General features: G+C 37.7%; 3 protein-coding genes across 5 annotated transcripts; 1 reads left to right on the plus strand and 2 right to left on the minus strand.

Annotated features, from left to right (window-relative positions):
- Positions 1-151: 151 nt before the first annotated feature.
- LOC143581556 (transcription factor MYB17-like) lies at positions 152-3212 on the plus strand. 3 transcript variants are annotated; one of them, XM_077064320.1, is made up of 4 exons: positions 152-595; positions 1766-1895; positions 2459-2473; positions 2534-3212. In XM_077064320.1, the coding sequence occupies exons 1-4, from the start codon at positions 433-435 to the stop codon at positions 3048-3050; spliced, it is 825 nt and encodes a 274-aa protein (XP_076920435.1). In that variant the 5' UTR covers positions 152-432; the 3' UTR covers positions 3051-3212. The 3 variants fall into 3 exon arrangements, with proteins under 3 accessions (XP_076920435.1, XP_076920433.1, XP_076920434.1); XM_077064319.1 differs by having other exon boundaries at positions 153-595; positions 2459-2476; positions 2537-3212; XM_077064318.1 differs by having other exon boundaries at positions 2459-3212.
- A 42-nt stretch (positions 3213-3254) lies between these two features.
- On the minus strand, positions 3255-4150 carry LOC143581561 (remorin-like; the record flags this gene model as incomplete). Its single annotated transcript, XM_077064324.1, has 3 exons — positions 3255-3533; positions 3892-3973; positions 4059-4150. Coding segments are annotated over 3 exons (363 nt in total), but the record flags the coding sequence as incomplete, so codon positions are not given.
- Positions 4151-14791: 10641 nt separating this feature from the next.
- LOC143581572 (transmembrane ascorbate ferrireductase 1-like) lies at positions 14792-22618 on the minus strand. Its single transcript, XM_077064333.1, has 4 exons — positions 22420-22618; positions 16117-16165; positions 15817-16016; positions 14792-15169 (listed from the first exon to the last, which is right to left on the minus strand). The coding sequence occupies exons 1-4, from the start codon at positions 22564-22566 to the stop codon at positions 14870-14872; spliced, it is 696 nt and encodes a 231-aa protein (XP_076920448.1). The 5' UTR covers positions 22567-22618; the 3' UTR covers positions 14792-14869.
- Between the last annotated feature and the right edge of the window lie 532 nt (positions 22619-23150).

The following is a 23150-nucleotide window of genomic DNA, read 5'->3' on the forward strand; positions in this document are numbered from 1 at the left end:
ATCCCAAATCTTCAACAAAACCCTCCTCCTATAATATAATCATCTTCTTTAATTAAATCACATTTTAAGTATTTTTGTTGCATTATTTACTATACGTATTATTATTATTATTATTATTATTATTATTATTATTATTATTATGTATATAAACATAATAACCTCTTTCTAGAAATATTTGACTTTTGTGTCAAATCGCCATAAAACATAAACCAACACGTTTAATTGTTGTTGCCATTATTGTAGCCTCCCTCCCATAGCTCCACTTTTGCGGTGGTTTATGGTTTTTAATTTTATTTTTATAGAATAGTAAGTTTAGAGATGAAGAAGCTTGCTCAGTTTCGTGTGATGCAATTGAACTACTGAGTGTTTTGTAATCGTTACCTGGCTCGGGTTGATTATTCCGTTAGATTTTGTGAAAAAAAAAGTTGTTTGATGAGAAAGAGAGGCCGAAAAGCGGGTAATATGGGACGAGCACCATGTTGTAACAAGGGTGAAGTGAAAAAAGGTGCTTGGACTCCTGAAGAGGATAAGTTACTTGTTGACTATATCACCAAACACGGTCATGGTACTTGGCGGTCTTTCCCTAAACTTGCAGGTTCGGTTCGGTTTGGTTGCTGGTTGTTTGTAAAATTATAGATCTATATGGATATAGAAAGATGGATATGCATAATTTGTGAAAAAACAAAAGAATTTGCTTGTGAAATTCTGGGTGTGTTTGTTTCGTTGGAATGGAATGGAATTGATTTCCGTTCCTATGTGTTTATTTCGTTGTAATTGGAATCTTAATTTTATTTTGGTGTGTTTGGTTGCCAGAGAACTGGAATTGGAATTGAATTCCAAATCCTTCCAAAATGTGGAGGAATTCAAGTAAATTTGTTGGAATCTTCGATCGGTCAACTAAAATGGTCGCGTCCGGGTGTGTTCGCATGCGGGTCGTAGTGCTTTCAGGTCGGTACGGGTTAGGCTCGACTCTTTGGGTCAGTTTGTGTGCGGTTCGACACGGAACGTAGACATGGACCGTCGATCTCAACCCGTACGTAGACCCAGACTGTAGACCCAAGCGTAGCTTAGTTGGGACCAGGTGTGGCCTCGGCCCCCTCCGTTTTTTCGCTCGGTGGTATACATTTATCTTTTTTCGGCCGAAAATTTTTATACATAGTGTATATTTACCTTTTTCCGACCGAAATTTTGAGCCCTGCGCCCTACGTTTTTGGCTCGGTAAGGTAACTTTATCCTTTTTCGGCCGAAAAATTTTATACATGGTGTAAATTTACAGTTTCCGACCGAAATTTTGAGCCCAGCCCCTTTGTTTTTATGCTCGATAGTGTAAATTTATCCTTTTTCGCACCAAAATTTTTTATACATGGTGTAAATTTATCTTTATCGACCAAAATTTTGAGCCCACCCCCCTCTAGTTTATGAATTTTTGTATACATATTGAATCCGGCCCCTCGACGTGTATGTCCAAGCTTCGCCACCGTGTAGACCCGAATGCGAAACGAAACGTAGACCCGGGCCATAGACTCGGTCGGTCGACTCGAACCCGAACACGGCCCGGGTTCCTACCCAGAACTTGGTGGGTTTGCTGGAGATGCGTATTCGTGGTGATAGATTCCAATTCATTTTTCAAACGAACACATCAAGAGTGGAATTGGATTCCAATTCCGATTGGAATGTTCAGATTCTAAATCCTATGCAAATTCCAGTTCCATTACGTGAAACGAACACGACCTCTTTGTTTTATTGTGTGAAATTGTTAATTTAGGTCTTCGAAGATGTGGAAAGAGTTGCAGGTGTCGTTGGACGAATTATCTTCGCCCTGATATTAAGCGCGGTGCTTTTAGTTATGAAGAGGAACAAACAATTTTTAATCTGCACCGCGTGCACGGTAACAAGTAATGAACCAGAACCACTTTATCTTTATGTGTTACATGTTAACCATTGTTGTTAATAATATATTTTCAGGGGTTTCTGGTTTCTTGATAGTATATGTTGCAATGTTGTAAAACTCGCTAGGTGATTCATAGGCGGCCGACCCTCTTATAGGGAGTACTCGGAGTCTCGGACATGATAAATATAACATTAAATAATTATTGGATATTATATATATGTCAAAATAAGCATAATTCACGTCAAAATAAGCATAATTTGTATGAAAAAAAAACATAATTCAAAAAATTCATGTTTTGTTGTTTTTTTTAATTTTTTACTTAAAAATAAAAAATAAATAAAATAAATTAAAAAATTGTGACCGAGTTGACCTTGGAGGCCGGGTAATCCCGAGTACTCCGACTTTTGACCGAGTTGGACCTTGGCGAGTAATAGTGGCCGAGTTGGGAAAAGACGGCAAGGTTGATGTCCGAGGACCTAGGAATCGCCGATTCCAAGGCCTTGGAATCCGACTTTTACAACACTGATATGTTGTGATTTAAGTTAATTCGGTTAAGTTATGAATTAGGTGGGCAGCGATCGCGTCACGGTTACCAGGAAGAACTGATAACGAGATCAAGAATTTATGGAACTCGCATCTAAGAAAACGGTTACCAGGAAGAACTGATAACGAGATCAAGAATTTATGGAACTCGCATCTAAGAAAACGGATCCCGAAATCCAGCTCACCGTCCACGTCAGCAGAGACAAAGCACTCCTTCTCACCAGCTGGCCACATGGGTGAAATGGAGAACAAGGACACCACAGTGGAGTCAATGGATCCCATGCTTCTCATTCCGGACGGCTCGAGTGAGAACAATAACATTAACATGCTACATGAATGGGGATCTTGCGACGGAGACACGTTTAACAAGCATATGAGTTTTGATAAGGTGGCGTGTGAGATCCCGACTCTTGGAGCCATGAAGTTTGAGTCGGGATCTTGTGATCACGTTGTCAAGGAGCGTGTCAGAGTGAAGATGGAAGCAGAGGAAGCGGAAGAGATTTTGACAAATGGTTTGGAGTCTCAAGGCTCGTTTGAAGCGGATAATTCATCGGATATAACTTTGGATCTGCTGCTCGATTTTCCTAATGACGGCGAGTATTTGCAGTATGAATAAGGTGAATAAAAACATAACCTCTTGCCTTTAGGTATTAATATTAATGGTGTTTACATTAGAACAGATGCTTGAAAGTTTGAAACTTGATGAAATAATATTGTAACTTGCAAACTTGTTTTTTTTTTCATATATTAATAAATGGCTAGTGTAGTAAACTAGTAATGTAATATACATATACATATGCACACAAAATATTTAAAGCATTAAACCAATCATAATAGAATAGAAACACACTTGAAAAAAATGAATAAAATCATACAAATGCATATTTAGTGAGTGACAGACAATGTAGCTTTAAAACCACCCGAGGAGTTTCTTTGCGCCAGTCGCCCGATACTTAGCAGCCATTTCTTCCGCGTTGAGAAGCTCTTCACCGCGTTTGGCTTCTGTGAGTGCTCTCTTTTCTTCAGCTTTTTTATGGATGAGAACTATTTTGTTCTTCATTTTTTCTATAAATTTCGCCTTCTTTTTCTCCAAGTCCTCCTGTTTAATGATTTTTAAAGGGTGATTATTCGGTTTGAAAAGAAACCGAAATCCTGTTCTCAGGGCCAGCTATGAAGGAAGGGGGGGGGGGGGGGGCAGGAGGTCAAATGTCCCCGGCCCGATTTTTTCATATAATTATATATATATCTTTTTTGTAAAAATACGTATTTTTTATTTTAAACCCAATTACTTAACTCATCTTTATAAAAAAAATTGCACAACCCAAATCATAGACAAGTAAACCAATTTAAATATATTTAATTGTTTAAAACCAATAAAAAAAACTTTTTACAGGCCAAAAATTTTAATGATTCTCGGAAACGGCTCTGCCCGTTCTGGTTGAGTTCAAATATGTTACCTCGATCTTTTTCAACTCGGCTTCTAGTTCGGCTTTCTTGCTGTTTTCCCATGCTCCAATGGAAGATAGCTTCTGTTGAGCTCTATTCAATCATACAAAAAAACATTTAGTAAACTGGAAGACACAAATTATGTTCTTAGTTTATGAAAATCTAACTGCGGTCTTACTTGTTTTCGGCTTTAGACTTCTCGCTTTCTTCCCATGCTTTAATAAGCGCCTCTTTCTTCTCTGTTGCTACTTTAGCAAGCACATCATCTAATCAAACAAACAAATTAATTAATCTTAATTATTTTCAATTAGAATTTAAAATTGTTTAGATTACCTCTGTTGACACCACCTATAGGTTTCTCCTCACAATCTTCTGCTGGTTCTGTCATATTATCAAACCATTAGACGAGTAACATAATAAACCAACAAACGTACCCAGTAAAATCCCACTCATACAGCAGAAAGTTAAACTTAAAGGGCATAAATTAAAATTTTTTTTTGTGTAACGAATTATATTCGAAAAGCGAAACTAGAGATTAGATTACTTTCAACGACGGCTAGAGCTTTAGTGTCATCTACGGGCTTTTCTTCATGAACAAGAGGATCGACTGGGACGATCGCTTTCTCGTCCTCCTTGACGAGAGTCTCGGGCTGGCACTCGGGTTCCGCTTCCACCTTCTTGGTATCTTCTACTGCCATATCTTGTAGAATTCAAGAATAATGAGTATAATGGAATATGGAAACAATGAAAAGATTCAAAGTGTGGGTTGGAAAGGACAAGGAGTGTGATTGTTATATAGATTGCTGGATTTTATTTATTTATATTATATTATATTATGAATTGAGTTGAGTTGGCCAACCTACAATTAACAGACTGTTGTTGCTTCTTTTGTTTTCTTAAATTTTGTTTTTCAAATTAAAGATTTTTTTGTAAAGGAGATGAGAGCCGTTGGGTTTTATATAAAGCATCATGCCCTTTTTGTTGCTTTTTTTTTTCTTCTTTCTTTTAGACTTTTTGTTAATTTATACAAATCTATAGTTATTATCATTGTCTAACTAATCATATTTATGTATAAAAACTAGTGTGTTAGTTGTGTTGGGTTGACTGGTTGGTTTAGCTGTTTAACCCGAACATGACCTATAAATATCGTGTCGAGCACACTTAAAATCATGTTGTGTTTTTTATCGATGCAAATATAAGTAACACCTAGCGTGTGCCCTAGTAACAGTTTAAGTAATCAGTATTCCGACTCAAATGAAACATTTTTGTAACCTTGTGTGGTTGTGCCTTAGTTAAAATATTTAGCTCGAGGAATTCTTGGGGATAAAAGTTAAAATTTGGAAATAAGAGGTGATATAGATTTCAGCATGGACCCTTTTGTTACATGGAAATTAAAAGTTAGAATATTAAAAAAAATTAAATAACTACTAATATCTAAATATAAAATTTTAAAAATTGGAAAGATAAAAAAACTAACAAATTAATTATCTTATTAAACATGTTATGTTTGGATTAACCTATTTAACAAAACAAGTTACATCAAGCGACCCAAAACAACTTTTTGTTGTGTTACGTTAAATATCACCGTCCCTAAAATGTAACATATGTTTAAATGAGAGATTTCATTATAAATTATATAGTGTGAATCAAATCATAAAATAACAATGTATTTTGTTCATTTGTTTCGTAATTAAGATTGCTTGATTACTTATCTTCCGGTAATGGAATTGCTGTAAAGCCAAAAGTTTGGTTGGTGAGTTGTCTACGCTTCATTCACTCAACTCCTAAACATGTAAACACCATTTCTTTATTATAATTAAACGTTAACTTACCAACATGTCTCATTTAAAACATCATTTCTCATGATTATTGTTTTGTCTTAGTTTTTAAAGTATTGGGGATATACGGTTTTCTGGTGTTTAGGGACTCTAAAGAAGTATCTTGTGATAATTTGAATGTATTCGTTAAGTTTTATTGTTGAAGTATTTTGACTATATAAATGCCCAAGGTTACGTGAAATCAACTTTATTATTATCATTTATTATCAAAAACAAAAAAACACTTGAAGTTTAAGTATGTTTGTATGCTAATTTAATTCAAAAGATCTGATGTTTATGTATAAGAATATAAGACTAAGACTATATGTATGTGGTGGTTTAAATAAAAAGTGAAAAATGTCTCGTTACATAGACGTAGACATGCGGACTCTCATTAGCTTTCCCATTAAAAAGCGTAATTGTTTAACTAACAACATAACTATTACTTTTTTTTTAATATAAAGGTGAGTGAGTTGAATTTGATTGGTTGGATTTAATAGTGGCCCCACACTCTTGAGACCTTGCCTCGTGAACACAATAACGCCAAAAGGGTTTCTTTTTCTTTTCCCCTTAACATTCCCATGTGTACAGGTTATAATTGGTTGGCCGGGAGAATCATGGTGAGGTGGCAGGGCGTCACCCCCACTACAACTAGTCTAAAATACGGTGATTACCATTCCATAAGTTTTGCAAGCTTTTATGAAAGATGGTTAATTTTTACGGGTAGGATGAGAAAAGTATTTCCCGTATCATTGAGAATTGAGAGGCTACTAATACCTCTGTTTTTTAATGTGTATAGAGTGTTATAATCCAAATTTCATAAATTGTAGCTAAGAAATCGAAGCATAAACCATACAAAAGTTTCTAATATTGACAGTATTAAATTACCATAAAAACTTTACAATTTAAACAACAAGATAATACGAAGTATGAGATTTATATTGTACTTACAAGAACTATTATAGAGGTAGGGTACCAAAAAGACCCAAATACCCTTAAGTAGTACCCACGGGTCAACCAGAAGTCCTTCATAAGGCACCCGCGGGACATATGGACCACCCGCATAATTATAGGCGGGGGAAACACCCTCACAGGGCATGCAGAAGCATCCCTGCATCCTCAGAAGTCATCCGCAAGACGGAACATCCGTCCGCGTAAATAACCCATGAGGTAATGCCCCGGACAGCTGTCATTAACCGATAATATTCTAGAAGACCTACCAAGATGCTTTCTTGAGCAATACGTAATCCCTCAACCAACCAGAAAAGGACACCTGGCTAGGCCGTTATAACCGTACACATGGCCAGGGGTGTATACCACCCTATCAGATGTGGACACGTGTCCAAGTTGTTATACATGCACATGCAACGTATAGATTGAACCTATCATATGAGAACACGTATCCGGGTGGTTATAAGAGCATTTTCTAAAGAGATAGCTGGCCCAATCACCTTCTCACACCCTTCGGCTATAAATACATTCTCAATCATCATGAGGTATTCATATTCACTCCCACTGTACTCTCACTATTTACTTAAATACTTTATATTCATCGGAATTGTACTTATTCTCACGCCGGAGGGTGGTTACGGGAATACCTCCCCTCTCTTGTCCTTCCCGTAACGAGCTCACGATGTCTGTTTTGCAGGTTCACGTCACTGGACTTTGGGAATTGAGTTCATATCGTATTGGCAGTTAACCGTATCCTACCCTGTGGACTCATTGGATCTAGGACCCGTTAAGGGGAGTAGATTCGTGCTTCTTCATTGGCGCCATCCGTGCTTTTGTTAGAACAACATAAAAAAAAAATTTCCGTTCTCTTTACGATATGAATCAGTTACCTAAAGGGCCGACGGAGAACCAGGTGCAGTCTTCACGAGATCTCAATCCTGAAACACGTGAAGGAGCAACGTCTGTTTTTGCTCGAATCACGACTCCTGTTACACGAACCAATGCTGTAAACCCTGGAGGTTTTACCTTGGGTGGTTCGACGGCTCGGGGGCTTTTTACTCAGCAAATAGGTGCTACCCCGGTAGACATCGGGAAATGTTGTTATACCAACTACTGACTTGGGTTATAGCCCCAGGGGGTTCCAATTTAGGAGATCTGGGACGAATTATGAGAGATGCTAACCGAACTCATTCGGAGTTAGGCCTAGGAGAAAATTTCGGTGATTCTATTCCAAGAAGAGTTCGTCATTACTCCAGATCTAAATGACTTTTGTCTCCGGACGAATGGCTTCGTATCCAACAAGACAATTTGAAAGCTGAGTATGAACGTAGGGTGCGGAATGAGCGATTTCATGCCCGTACCCTGACGTATGATGATTCTCCTAGGAGATCCATTTCTCCTCCCATAAGGGGAAGTCACAGTCAATACAGTCAGCCACTGGAACAAAATCTGGGTGAGATCCGGAGATTACATCCTCGTCCCCACATAGACATGCGGGTACTGTCTTATGAGGACGAACTGGACGGATACGATTCGACGTATCGTCCTGAGGGTAGTTATCACAGCGGGGACAGCCGTATCCCTTCATGTGGAGGGGCTAGTTATCCGCGACCAGTTGTTCGCCATGCGGAATACTACAATAATGTTGAGCACGATTTTTCCAGACCACACAAAAGCTTCTAATATTGACAGTATTAAATTACCATAAAAACTTTACAATTTAAACAAGAAGATAATACGAAGTAGGAGATTTATATTGTACTTACAAGAACTATTATTTACATCATTGTTGATCTCTCACCTCTCTAAATACAAGTTTTTCTCTCTCTTTTGTGTATTTCGTATCTCTGTTACGGTAAAATAGATAACGTTATAAGATTTATGACTATTGCATCAAAATCAGTTGTTACACAACTACATTATTATCATTATCAACTCCATAATTTCTGAAATCATGTATTAAAACAAAACAGTGTTCCGAATTGATTCTAGGAAGAAAATGTAAATTTCTTCAAAAGTAATGTGTAGGTTCATAATTTTGTTAGAATATAACGGGCCTTATAGAAAAGCAATTGAATAAAATAAATAGCACTAATGCATAAAATAATGATTATCACCGACTCAAAAGACTACTATTCCAAGGAAACAGAGATGCAGATTCTTTTCCAAAAAAGTATTGTAAAAAAGGACTTCAGCTATTGGTTACTTTACATTTCTAGCCTTAACTTTCATTTCGTTGTAAATTACAAATTCAATATATGATAATCATGATATCATGCTGGGTAAGCCAAATAAGGTCAAGTCTTTAAGCCTCCAATTTTATAGGATCTCTCTAAAATAAAAGTTTGTATTTTGAGTTTTTGTAAGTGTTTTTTTTTAATTAAAAACTCAGTGATGGGTCATAAGTTAAAAAGGAATGTGATGTACTGTATATCATTCATATTTCATAATTCATAGATACTCTCTATAGTTATACACTTAAAAAAAAACCCTCAATATTTTAGTTAATTTTATGCCTCCAAACACGTTAAACGGGCCCTGCATAATATAGTTGATCTTCGATTTATTATAATCATCTAGATAGCCCTTCAGAACCACAACATATATGTCCCAAAATGTGTATCGTTAATTGACTTTTTTTTCTTAAAGGATGCAAATTGTATATCATTAAAACTATTTCACGCACACTAAAAATGTTACATTATGTACTTGCGGTATACCAATCAATTGTAGTTGTGTAAAAATCATTTTTTTTTTAATTTCCATATATTCCTTTTAACTCAACATGCCATAATAGTGAATCTAGAAACATAGATAGGCAACATAAACCCTTAGTGGTGGATGGCACACTAAATAATCCAGATGTGAAAACATGACGATTTAAAGCTGAATATAACGTTAGCCATTTAATATAATCACAATGTGTAACAACCCGTTATTTGGATTTGAATTTAACTTTTCTTCAAGTTTTTAACAATGCGTGATTTTTTCCATGTAAATCACAATCCATGTATATGATATTAGGAAGTGATTTCCAGATAGTTAGGAACTTTTATTTCCTTTTTTCGTTTTAAATAGTGAATTTCTTTTTGATAATTATTGTCTACGAGACTTGAACTTAATATCTCCATTCTAAATCTAAATATTTAAAGACTTTGTCTTTGCAATCAGATCAACTCCATTGGTAGAACATGCGTATACTTTTGTAATGAACATATGTTTAGATTAGTTTCTACAATACATGAAAGTCTTTTTGGCACAATTATGAAAAAGAGATTATGTAGTGGAATTTACAACTAGAAATCAATGGGCGATGCCATCACCACTTTGGTGGGATGGTAAAGGCTTTGGCCTTTTGGTGAGAGGTCCAGGGTTCGATTCCTGGCATTGGCGGTATAATGTAAATAGTAGGAGGAAAGCTTGTATGTTCAAAAAAAAAAAAAATCAATGGGCGCGTGGACAGATAGATTAAATAGGCTTTTGAATTCATTGGGGCTCTATTTCTATCACACAGTTGTCACGTTATTTAATATGTCGTTTGTCCAATTCAACATCAATAATTTGTTTTCTTTTAAAGAAATCTGCTATTTGCCTCCCTGGTTTATATCGTCACGAGATGGGTTAACCACTGAAAAAGATTTTGCGAATTTTGCGTCACAGTGAAATTTGGGCGGGTCAGTCTGTGCCCTTGCCGTCAGTTGACCGTGAGTCGACTGAAAAAAAAAAACGTTAAAATTACCATTTTACCCCTAAGCCTATAATTAATAATAAAACTTATGTTCTAAAATCGTGTAGACAGTGGGGTCGAACCCGCGACCTTTGGAATAACAACAAACAACACCAACCATTTGAACTGAACTAACATTAGATATATTTATAAAATATGTAATATATATTCCTCACTTTATTTAAGAATTCCTCTTCATCTTCATCACTTACCAACATTTTAAAAATTCATTTTGAAAACAACCATTTTGCCATTTGTAAAAAACTTAAAAGAACAATTTTTTAGTAATATTTTCACTAAAAACTGGTTTGTTTAGCAATATTTTTAGCCCGAAAACAACGAAACGACTCATTTTTTTGTAAACATTTCACTCGAAAACAACGAAACGGGCCGTTTTGTTGCAAACTTTTAGCCCGAAAACAACGAAACGACTAGTTTTTTGGTAAACTTTTCACCCGAAAAAACGAAACGACTCTTTTTTTTGGTAAACTTTTAGCACGAAAACAACGACACGACTCGTTTTTTAGTAAACTTTTCACCCGAAAAAAACGAAACGACTCGTTTTTTGGTACACTTTTAGCCCGAAAACAACGACACGACTCGTTTTTTGGTATACTTTTCACCCGAAAACAACGACACGACTCGTTTTTTGGTAAACTTTTAGCCCGAAAACAACGACACAACTCGTTTTTTGGTAAACTTTTTGCCCGAAAACAACGACACGACTCGTTTTTTAGTAAACTTTTCGTCCGAAAACAACGAAACGAACCGTTTTTTAGTAAATTTTCGCCCGAAAACAACTAAACGGGCCGTTTATTAGTAAACTTTTCATTCGAAAACGACGAAACGGGCCGTTTATTAGTAAACTTTTCGTCCGAAAACAACGAAAACGACCGTTTTTTAGTAAACTTTTGGTCCAAAAACGACGAAATGGGCCGTTTTTTAGTAAACTTTTCGTCTGTAAACAACGAAAATTTTCGTTTTTTAGTAAAGTTTTCGTCCAAAAAAGACGAAAAGTGTCGTTTTTTAGTAAAGTTTTCGTCCGAAAACGATGAAAAGTGTCGTTTTTTAGTAAACTTTTCGCCCGAAAACGACAAAAATTGTTGTTTTTTAGTAATCTTTTCGTCCGAAAACGACGAAACGGACCGTTTTTTAGTGAACTTTAGTAAACATTTCGTCCGAAAACAACGAAACGACTCGTTTTTTATTGTAATTTTCGCTCAAAAACAATGAAACGGGTCATTTTTTATTGTAATTTTCGCTCAAAAACAACGAAACGGATCGTTTTCTAGTAAACTTTACGTCCGAAAACGACGAATCGGGCCGTTTTTTAGTAAACCCCAAACCCGAGCCCGAACACACAATCAACATAAACATTCTTTTAGTAAACTTTTCACCGAAACAACGAAACGCGCCGTTTTTTTAGTAAACATTTTACCCGAAAACAACGAAACGCGCCGTTTTTTAGTAAACTTTTCGCCCGAAAACAATCAAACGAGCCGTTATTTAGTAAATTTTCACCCAAAAACAACGAAACGAGCTGTTTTTTAGTAAACTTTTCGCCCGAAAACAACGAAACGGACCGTTTTTTAGTAAACTTTTCGCCCGAAAACAACGAAACGAGCCGTTTTTTAGTAAACTTTTAACCCAAAAACAACCAAACATACCGTTTTTTAGTAAATTTTTCACCCGAACCGACCCCAAAAACAACCAAACGAACCATATTTTAGTGAACTTTCCACCCGAAAACAACCAAACGAACCATTTTTTGTAAACTTTTCACCCTAAACGACCCCGAAAACAACCAAAACGAATTTTTTTTTAGTAAATTTTTCACCCGACAACAACCAAACGAATCATTTTTTTGTAAACTTTTCACCCGAACCGACCCCGAAAACAACGAAACGGGCCGTTTTTTAGTAAACTTTTCGCCCGAAAACAACGAAACGGGCCGTTTTTTAGTAAACTTTTCGCCCGAAAACTACGAAACAAGCCGTTTTTTAGTAAACTTTTAACCCGAAAGCAACCAAACGAACCGCATTTTAGTAAACTTTTCACCCTAACCGACCCCAATAACAACCAAACGAACCATATTTTAGTGAACTTTTCACCCGAAAACAACCAAACGAACCATTTTTTGTAAACTTTTCACCCTAAACGACCCCGAAAACAACCAAAACGAAACGTTTTTTAGTAAAATTTTCACCCGACAACAACCAAACGAATCATTTTTTAGTAAACTTTTCACCCAAACCGACCCCGAAAACAACCCAACGAATCATTTTTTAGTAAATTTTTACCCGAAAACAACCAAACGAACCATTTTTTTATAAACTTTTCACCTGAACCGAACGATGACCGGAAAAACGAGATGACCGGAATCCATGGCTGCGGCGGTTTCCGTGGCGACGACGTGGTGCCGGAGGTTAGGGGTTTTGGTCGGAATGATTTTTGGGTTTGAGGATTTGAGAGATTCGATTACTTGGTGGTGGGTTTGAGGATTTGAGGTTGATGATGATGAAGAACATCAAATATGTGAGGTTGATGATGATGAAGATGCGTTGCTACTGATGATGATGGAGTGTAATGAGTTGTTACTGCTGATGTTCTACGATTATTATTATTATTACTATTATTATTATATTAATTATTTATTAGAAGATTACTAAAATACCCTTAATATGTTGGTATTATTACTAAAATACCAACGGTCAACTGATGGTCAACTGACGGCAGGAGTCAGAAGAACCCGTCGGAGAAACACAGTGGCGCAAAGTTCGCAAAATCTTTTTCAGTGGTTAACCCATCTCGCGACGATATAAACCAGGGAGGCAAATTGCAGATTTCTCTTTCTTTTAACCACCACTTTTCTGAGTTTACATGTGTCGGGATTTCAACCGTCTTTAATTATTTGATACTAGGATGACAATGGGTTTGGGTCGAGTTTAGACATTCTCAAACCCATACCTAATTATTAAGGTCTGTCAAAACCCAACAGATTTTAATCGGGTAATTAGCCGTCGGGTTTCGGGTTTCTTATCAAGATTTGACAAAATACCCGTTGGGTAATCCGGCCCATGACCCATTGGGTTTTTATCAGGTTTTTGACAAAATATAAATAATCAATTACCAACAATGAGTACCATACAAATATAACGTATTATACATATATAACGTATTAGGGCGCTTGAGAGAACCATGTCGAAGGAACAAGTGGCATAAACAAGTTGCGACAAATAATATTTTTAGAATACTTAGAATATACTTTATATACAATATGAAAAAAAGGTATGACGGGTACATCGGGTATATAATCAGGTAAATGAGTCAATGCTATCGGGCCGGGTAACAAGGTAAATTACAAATCCCAAACCAACGAAAAATTTCAAAACTAATCCCAGACCCTAATGAGTCGGGTATTACATGTCCCAATTATATCGGGTTTTCCCATCGGGTTCGAGTTTCACTGCCATCCATATTTGATACTTCAGGTCCGACTCCAAAACCTCATGTAAATAAAAAACCCCTAACAACTAGGCAAAACCACCCCTAGAGGCAGACGCCAAGGCTTAAACCGACGACGTCTTTTAGGAGAAACAATCGAGCTACCACTAAGCAGTAAACCCGAACACGTGTTGGTTTTATACATGTGTATATGCTTGTTTGATTTGCTTAATATGATGACAGCACGTTCCATCGTTCATTGAGATAGTCAAACGGGTAGAGTTTGTGGGTTGTGCGATTAACCGAATGACAACGAAGACCTAAAAATTTGACACGAAAATGACACATACTGAAACATTTACACATGAACTCGAACACAAATACAAAGTGCCACTTGACACAGACAAAACTATGTTAAAGAAGTATTTGTATTTGATCCAGAAGCCTATAAAACATATATGTTCAAACAATAAAAAATGGCATTAAAGAATTCTAGCTATCGACTTTTGGCAAATAACAATTTTAACTAATAAAATGTCTGTTAACAATCCCATTTTTTTAACATATTTGCACCCAACGTTCTACGACTGACATAATGCTAGCACAGTTAGTCGTCGGTTACAGGAAAAACGTTGTTGGACGAATTAAGTCGATGAATTCACACACCTCTCTCATGAATCATGATTACACCCATTGTTTAAAAAAATGTCTGAAATGAAAATAAGTCGATGATTTGCGAAGACAACGTTTGATCGAATCATAGAACTCGGCTAAACTCAATTACTTTCCAAGAATATTTAGTCGTCGATTCTGTATCGAAAAGAATAAATTTTAAATTTTTGATCTGAATAAATAATCATCACATGTCACACAAGTATATGACTGATACATTAACAGAACTTAGAAAGACAAGTTTTCTTAACTTCAAAAGACAACATACATAACATAATATATATATATGCAATAGTCATATATATGTTCAAATAATACAGCAACCAAACACAGCTGCAACAATAACAATAATTAGCATTTAATACATAAAAACACAAATTATATAGCGGAATAGCTGTGGTTGTCTTCCTCAGGGCCAGGAGAAAGTGCGGTCAGCAGTACAAACGTGCCATACAATATCGCAACGATGGCAGTGAAGTTAACCAGAAAAGCCTCGGAACCATATTTTTCAATCCCCGAACTCTCCAAAAACGTTAACTTTTCAAGAAACCCGAGTGCTGAATTTGCAACAACCAAAGTGTACAAAAATATCCCAAACAGCACGTGCCATGGAAGCGACTCTTTTCTTAGATCAGCAGTTCCACCCGGGTAGAAAAACACCAAAAACCCGTAAATCCACTGCTCAAATGAATTTTACATATTAATCTCACAGTACAACTAGGGGTGGCAAATGTGACCCATTGGGTTGTATTAAAATGTATATAATGGGTCAGAATGGTCAAACTAAAATATAAAATGATTGAGGGTCAAAACGGGTTGACATTTCTTAAAGGTTTTTTCTTTTTTTTTTTTAATGGAACGAGAAATCAGAGGAAACATATTAGTACCTTTACTTTTTTAGTTTTTGATTTATATTTAGAGTTATGATTTTTTAATTATGTTATTTGAATTTTTTTAATGAGGGGTTTTTGAATTAGGTCCAAATGGGTTGAGATTTCAAAAACCCCTCATTAAAAAATTCAAAAAAAATAATTAAAAAATTATAACTTAAAATATAGATAAAAAAACTAAAAAAGTAAAAATACTAAAAAGTTTTCTCCGTTTCACTCGTTCCATATACAAAAAAATAAAAAAAATAAAAAAATAAAAAAAAACTTGAGAAATGTCAACCCGTTTTGACCTGTTTCAATCATTTTCTTGTTTTAGTTTGACCCATTCTGACCCATTATATACATTTTAATACAACCCATTCAACCCATGGGCCACATTTGCCACCCCCAAGTACAAGTATTATAACCGAAAATGTTGAATAAATGACAGATTACCTGAATGCCATAAAGAACGATGATACCGATACCAAGCCAGGAATGTAAACTGTATAGATTTGCAATACCGCTTTCGTTGTGGTTTTTGAATGCCATATAGATTCCAATAATACCAAGTACCAGGGCAATGGCATGTAGGATAAGATGGATAAGCTTCTTCTCAGCCTTCTTGAAAGGAAGAGCTTTGTAGCTTATTATAGCTGCATGTTACAAAAGTTAAAAACAAAAAATAATATAAATATGAATCATAGTTTAAATATTTGTTGATGGAATGTATAAAGTAAGATTGTATAATGTTACCTTCACCACCCAAGATAACCAAACCAATAAGCATTAGAACTGGATGGACCTGGTAAATAACATAAAAAATTAAGAATTAAGATAAACTCTAAATTAGGCATGTCCGTATTCGTTCATATGATTTTTTTTTGTTCATGTTCGCTCTTTACGAAAAGTGGGCATGTTCATTAGTTTAAGACCTAAACGAATAGTTAACGAACGTACACGAACACAGACGAATATAAACAAACTAACGTTGAACATAACTGAACAAAGTTAAACGGACACAAATGAACATAATTGGCCAAGCATAAACAAACATAAGTTAGCATTAATGAACATAAACGAGTAAGTATTTATATATATAATTTAAACAAGCCCCCTTTATGTTTGTATTTACATAATTACAACTACTTATGTATTTATTAAAATTTAAACGAGCAAACATAAACGAATGTAAATAAACGAACGAACATAAACAGACGTCCACGGGCATAAATGAACGAACAAAACGTGTGTTCATGTTCGTTAGTTTATTATTTATTAAATACACATAAATGGACTTCCTGGTTCTCGTTAGTTCGTGAACGTTCGATTTATTTATAGGACTACTCAAAAGTAACCACTTGTTTCAAGGAGCAACAAAGGAAACCGGACAGACAGATAATACAAATCTAACTGAAACATAAATGCATAGGTACTTCACAAATTGTTATTGTCAAAGATCTATAAAACAATAAAAACATGCAATTTGGAAACGTACACAATCTTAAACAAACACAATGTCAGATCACTTAAATCCTTGTACCAAGACAGTCAACGATTTCATTATAACAGCCAAAGAAATTAAAAACCAATGTTTTAAAAACCAGTATTTTACTTGTACCAGATTGAGTTAAAAAATAGTATATCTGGTGGTTGTACCGGAAGGTTCAACCGGGTTGAATAATTTACCCTGTAATTTCATATAAATGTGAAGAAACACTAATCGACCCCGGGCGGATTACGAATAATCTGGGGGCTAAGTAGATGTTTCCCACGAGGGTTAGGTCCGGCAAAGATGGTTCTTCTGATAACCTGCAAAACAGACACCGTGAGCTCGTCACTGAGAAGGGGGGGGGGGTACCTCCTTGTGACCTCCCTCCGGCGTGAGAATCAGACTAGATTGCTCTTGAATATAAGTGTATATTAAGAGAATGACTAGAGCAGATACTAGGTAATATCAAGGACTTTTGCAAATAAAACCAGAGTTAAGAAAGTCCCTCTCTATGGTACATATTGGCGCTGTAAAAATTCTCCTAAAAGCGCAATTTAGAGATGGAATTAACTTTCCAATAAAAATGGCTCTAGTTGATAATAGAATTATCAATAGACAAGATGCTCTCCTAGGAGCTATACAAGGAAATTTAGCATATGGTAAATTTATGTTTACTGTTTATCCTAAATTTGCCTTACATCGAGATTCAAAAGATTTCGATAAAACTTTAAGTTTCATACATCAATGTGAAAGAACCGATCTGATGGAACCAGGAAATAAAGTATTTACGATTAATTATTTAATCTCATATGCTTTAACAAATACTTAAAGATTCAGGAAATAAAGTATTTACGATTAAGTATTTACGATCTGATGGAACCAGGAAATAAAGAACCGATCTGATGGAACACTAAGAGAATGACTAGAGCAGATACTAGGTAATATCAAGATAGGAGATATGAGATAAGATATAAGATCATGATACCGTTCCAAGGTGTTGGAGTATTTATAGCCGAAGGTAGGTTTCCAAGCAGGTACAGCCGGCTGAATAGTGTTCCTGTTCTGCCAACTGTAGGCTACGCACATGCCATGCTGGTGGTTGGTGGGTAGGCAGCGGCTGATAGTGACCAGGCCGGCTGTGTACTTTTCCTGTTCCACCAACTGCAAGCTATGCACGTCTTCCGACAGGTTGGTGAGTAGGCAGCGACTAATAGTGACATACAGTACAAGAGCGTGCTGCTCGTCATACTGTTGTCAGTGAGCTGTCGTATCTTTGGTCAGATCTTTTGTCCATACCTCGTCAGGTACAGTACAGAAGATCCTCCAGTATCGTACGGACTGGCTTATTTGTGCGGGAGTGTTCCCGGCTTTGTGCGGGACTTGCACTTAGTAGGATAGCTAAACTTTACCTATATCTGACCTTCGTAGAGGTTTTCCTCATCTTTTCCTTAGAAATTTTCTAAGTGTTTAGAATAAGTTAACCGTTCGACGCGCGGTTGTCAATAGGTTAGTTCGGTTTCCTCTATCATGATTTGTGCTGTTAGGACCGGCACTTTCATTTAGTGGGATCACCAAACTTTACCTATAACTGACCTGCGTGAAGTTTTTCGGTTTTGTGTTTATGCGAGTTTTGCCGCCTTCCACACGCAACGACTTCTTTACAATTATGCGGTGAAAACCGGCATCAGCATTTTGAATAAAATAACCGTTCGACGCGCGATTGTCAATAGGTTAGTTCGGTTTCCTCTATCATGATTTGTGCGGGTAAGACCGTCACTTTCATTTAGTGGGATGACCAAACTTTACCTATGGCTGACCTGCGTGAAGGTTTGCCGTTTTTTGTGTTTATGCGGGTTTTGCCGCCTTCAACACGCAACGACTTTCCCACTTATGTATGCGGTGAAGACCGGCATATCAGTGTAGAAATATAAATGTAAGACCATCAGCGTCAATGTGATAAGGAGAATCATTTCCATTAGAAGTGGCTCTGGGCCTTTTACAAGTTTGGAATTGATCTACATGCAGACTGTGTAATTGAGCTCCCTTCCATGTTCTTGGTAGTGTCATCGAGCCTTTCGAGCCGATTTGCACTTGGTTCGGAATCTCGTTGTTTACTCAGTTTGTAGTCTCCGACATTGAAGCTGCAGTTTTATTCGTGTTTTCCCCAACTGGGGTTCTACACGCATTAGCCTGCTCAGCGTTTATTACGCCACGAGGTGCATGAGTGTCCCATCCCTGACAAATGCTTCGACGATGTCCTTCAAGTCTACGCATTCCTCGGTGTTGTGGCATTTTGTCCTGTGGAAGTCACAGAATTTGCTCTGATCAGCGTTGTGGCGCTCTCGGATCATTGGAGCCTTTGGCCATGGGAGTCTCTCAGTGTTGAATATCTCGGTGACGCTTTTGGTGAGTGGCGTCCATCTGGAGTTCCGGTTCGACGACTGCATGTTATCCTTTCCGCCTAACCGAGGGTGCGAGCCGGATGAGGTGTCAAAGTTTACCCTTGACTGCCAAATGTCTAGCTTCCTCTTTTTGTTTAGTCGAGCGGTAAGGACATTGTTTTCTCTTGTTTTCTGGGTGTAGAGGTTTGTGCTCTGGGGAAGATTTCTACCCAGTTGCTTTTCCGTTTCCGCGAAGCGTTTAGCTGCTGTCATGATGGCATCCCATGTGGATGGCATGCCATCTTTACCCGTTAAGGTGCGGATGAGCTCCGGGTCTTTCGCGCCCTGGATGAAAGCAGCGCGAACAAGATCTTCGCTAATATTACCCAGACTTAGCTTCTTTGAGTTGAAGCGAGTAATGAAGTCTAGCAAAGATTCATCTTCTTCTCGAATGCAATTGAGGATTGTCCATTGCTCTTCGGTATACTTTCTTTGTTGGCTGAAGTGTTGGCTAAACTTCTGTTGAAAGTCTGCCCAATCGTAGATGTGGTGGACCGGTAGACGGTCGAACCACGCTCTGGCTGCTCCAACCAGCGTCATCTGGAACATATAACACCACGTGGGTTCCGTCCAGTTGCTGACGGTTGCCCCCGCTATGAATCTGTTCAAATGATCGTCTGGGTCAGATATACCATCATAGGTGCCGATGTTTGACATCTGTTTGGCACTTCTTGGGGCGATTGCTTCCGCAATGTCCCTTGCAAACTTGGAGGTTCCCGCATTTGCAGCGGTTGGTCTGAAGGTTTTAGAGAAGTCACGTGGGTTTCCACCCGCGTTTTTTGGTTTGAAGGTTTCTCCAAAATTCCTTCTCGGTTGGAAGTCCGTTTCCTTACGCTTCCCTTTCGCCCTATGGCGAGGGTTTGCGTCGGTGTCGGATTCCTCCGAATCATCGTCCAAGTACTCGCACTCATTGCTCATGTTGAGCTGTTGAGTGCTTCTGAATTCGTCAGCCTGTTGGAGTGAACGCAAGCGTTCATCCAACTCAGCTTGGAATTCCCTTTGACGTTTTTCCGCCCAAGCTTTAACTTGTTCAAGTGTTTGGCGAGGGGGCCTCGTCTGTTGTCTTTCCACCTGGGTATCAATGAATCCCAGGGGAGGATTGTTTACTGCACTTGCCCCGGCTCGGGTAACCGGGGTAGTGTTCGTAAAATGTGTGTATTCGCCGGTGTTCCCCCCAGTAGCTGGGGTTGTGGTTGCCGGGATTTCTTGGTCACTCGCTGGCTTTGGCAACGGAGTAACCTTAACCATCTTTTCGGAGGTTTTGAAAAAACTGAATAAATTAGTTATAGCTTTTATGCACGGATGGCGCCGATGAAGAAACACTAATCGACCCCGGGCAGATTACGAATAATCTGGGGGTTAAGTAGATGTTTCCCACGAGGGTTAGGTCCGGCAAAGATGGTTCTTCTGATAACCTGCAAAACAGACACCGTGAGCTCGTCACTGAGAAGGGGGGTACCTCCTTGTGACCACCCTCCGGCGTGAGAATCAGACTAGATTGCTCTTGAATATAAGTGTATATTAAGAGAATGACTAGAGCAGATATCAGGTAATATCAAGATAGGAGATATGAGATAAGATATAAGATCATGATACCGTTCCAAGGTGTTGGAGTATTTATAGCCGAAGGTAGGTTTCCAAGCAGGTACAGCCGGCTGAATAGTGTTCCTGTTCTGCCAACTGTGGGCTACGCACATGCCATGCTGGTGGTTGGTGGGTAGGCAGCGGCTGATAGTGACCAGGCCGGCTGTGTACTATTCCTGTTCCACCAACTGCAGGCTATGCACGTCTTCCGACAGGTTGGTAAGTAGGCAGCGACTAATAGTGACATACAGTACAAGAGCGTGCTGCTCGTCATACTGTTGTCAGTGAGCTGTCGTATCTTTGGTCAGATCTTTTGTCCATACCTCGTCAGGTACAGTACAGAAGATCCTCCAGTATCGTACGGACTGGCTTATTTGTGCGGGAGTGTTCCCGGCTTTGTGCGGGAGTGTTCCCGGCTTGCTCATCTCCTCTTTAGGTGACTACTGAATTATTTAAGAGTTAAGTGCCTTGTGCGTGTAGCCTTGCTGCGCAGGTAGCCTTCCCTGATGGCTTGTATCCGCAGCTGCGGGAACAGGCGGAGTACTTCACCATTGGGAGGCTTTTCCTGCTGGAACAGCTTGCGTACTGCGCGTAAGGACGTCACGTCTCTGAGCATGGTGGGTCCTGTGGGCCCAGTTGGTTTCTGCGCAGACGTCCCTCTTCAAGGGGTTGCGAGTTTAGCCTTTGCGCAGACGTCCCTGTTGAAGGTGTCTTTGCGGGTTCAGCTGCACAGACGTCCCTCTTTGAGGTGAGTCTTGCGGGTCCAACTGGGCTCTGCTGGGACCTACCTCTTCAAAATGCTAACTCAAAATAGCTAATCCATAATAAAAAAATAATACAAAAGTACTTGATTTTTAAACAAAACTTTAAAAAAAATAAAAGTGTGCAATAGGTATATGACATCGTTTACTAGTTTACTGGTTTTAACTTTATTTGCTAGGTTCAAAGCCAATTTTAAAAATATGGACCACAAAAAATATCAAAATCTATTGAGCTTAAAACCAGTATTTTTAAAAAATCGACGGTTACCGGCTACCTGTTCGAAACAGGGTATACCTTGTTTTTAAAACATTGTTAAAAACCCTAAGGGGTTGTTTGGCCTAGCTTTTATTTTTTTGCTTATGCTTATATTTTAAAGTAGCTTATAGCTTATTTTCTATTATTTGATAAGCTATTTTTAAGTGTTTGGATTAGCTTATATTCTACAAGTTAATTATAAGTCTTAATAAGTTGTTAAATCCACCATTCTTTAATTTGTTAGAGTAATAAGTTGCTTCAATAATTACTAATCCGCCACCATTTGAAGACAAATGAGTAAGTTACACCTTACACAAATAAACTTATTTCAAATAAGCTAAAAAACCATCTTTAAATAAGCTTCTTCAAATTAGCTTATAAAAGTTAATAAGCATAAGCTTAAAAGGCTAAACTAAACACCAAGTTAAACATAAACTAACCAATTTCATATAATCAAACAACTCACAAGATATAAAACCATAAACTTATATAACAAATAATAATAATATTACAAAATAGGCTTACGTTGAAGATGAGATTCTTATTAGTCGATGACTCCCAAGCTAAGCCGCCTCTAAAGGAGATGTTCCAAACGAGAACCATAACCGCACCGGCAACACCCAGCACGTGCACCACGTACGAAAGATGCAACGCGTTGAATTGCAACCCCATATCTTTGTGTTCTTCTTGAAGCTTTGTTTCTCAGTTTTAGTTTAGTTTTGTAGTGGATAAAGGACGTAAGTAATAATATCCTTTGGATCGAAGATTTGGTTGACCGTCGGATTGGGGTGAAGGTCGACGTGGCGTTGAGAGGTAGGTACGAGATGAATGTCCACGTGGATTGGTGGTGTTGGGTAATCGTGTAGACTTGTACGCCGGGCTGCTCTACCTACCCAATCAAATTTATTCTCACTTTTTATTTTTTTAATAATTAATTGTTTTCTATTATGGGAAAACGGCAAAAGTGTTTATTTTGACTATGGTAATTCTCAAAACCCCGGTTTTGTTTTCAACTCAAGACAAACCTGGCCATCTTTTTTTTTCTAACCCAATGATCGAGCAATACCTGTCAAGAATGTTTCGCGTTGGCGTCTCATTTTTTGACCCGCCTGGCAAAAAAATTTTTAGACAACGTCTGTTTTTTTTAAATCTAGGTGTCAACTTGATTTTTCTAGGCGGCGCATTCAAAAAATCGACCCGGCACCTAGAAAATCCACCGGAGCATAGATTTGAAAAAACCAAGTGCCGCCCGGAAC

Source organism: Bidens hawaiensis, unplaced genomic scaffold, assembly GCF_021521415.1.
Source record: "Bidens hawaiensis isolate Kalapana, Puna unplaced genomic scaffold, B.hawaiensis_p1.1 tig00031103_1, whole genome shotgun sequence".
NCBI lineage: Eukaryota > Viridiplantae > Streptophyta > Magnoliopsida > Asterales > Asteraceae > Bidens > Bidens hawaiensis.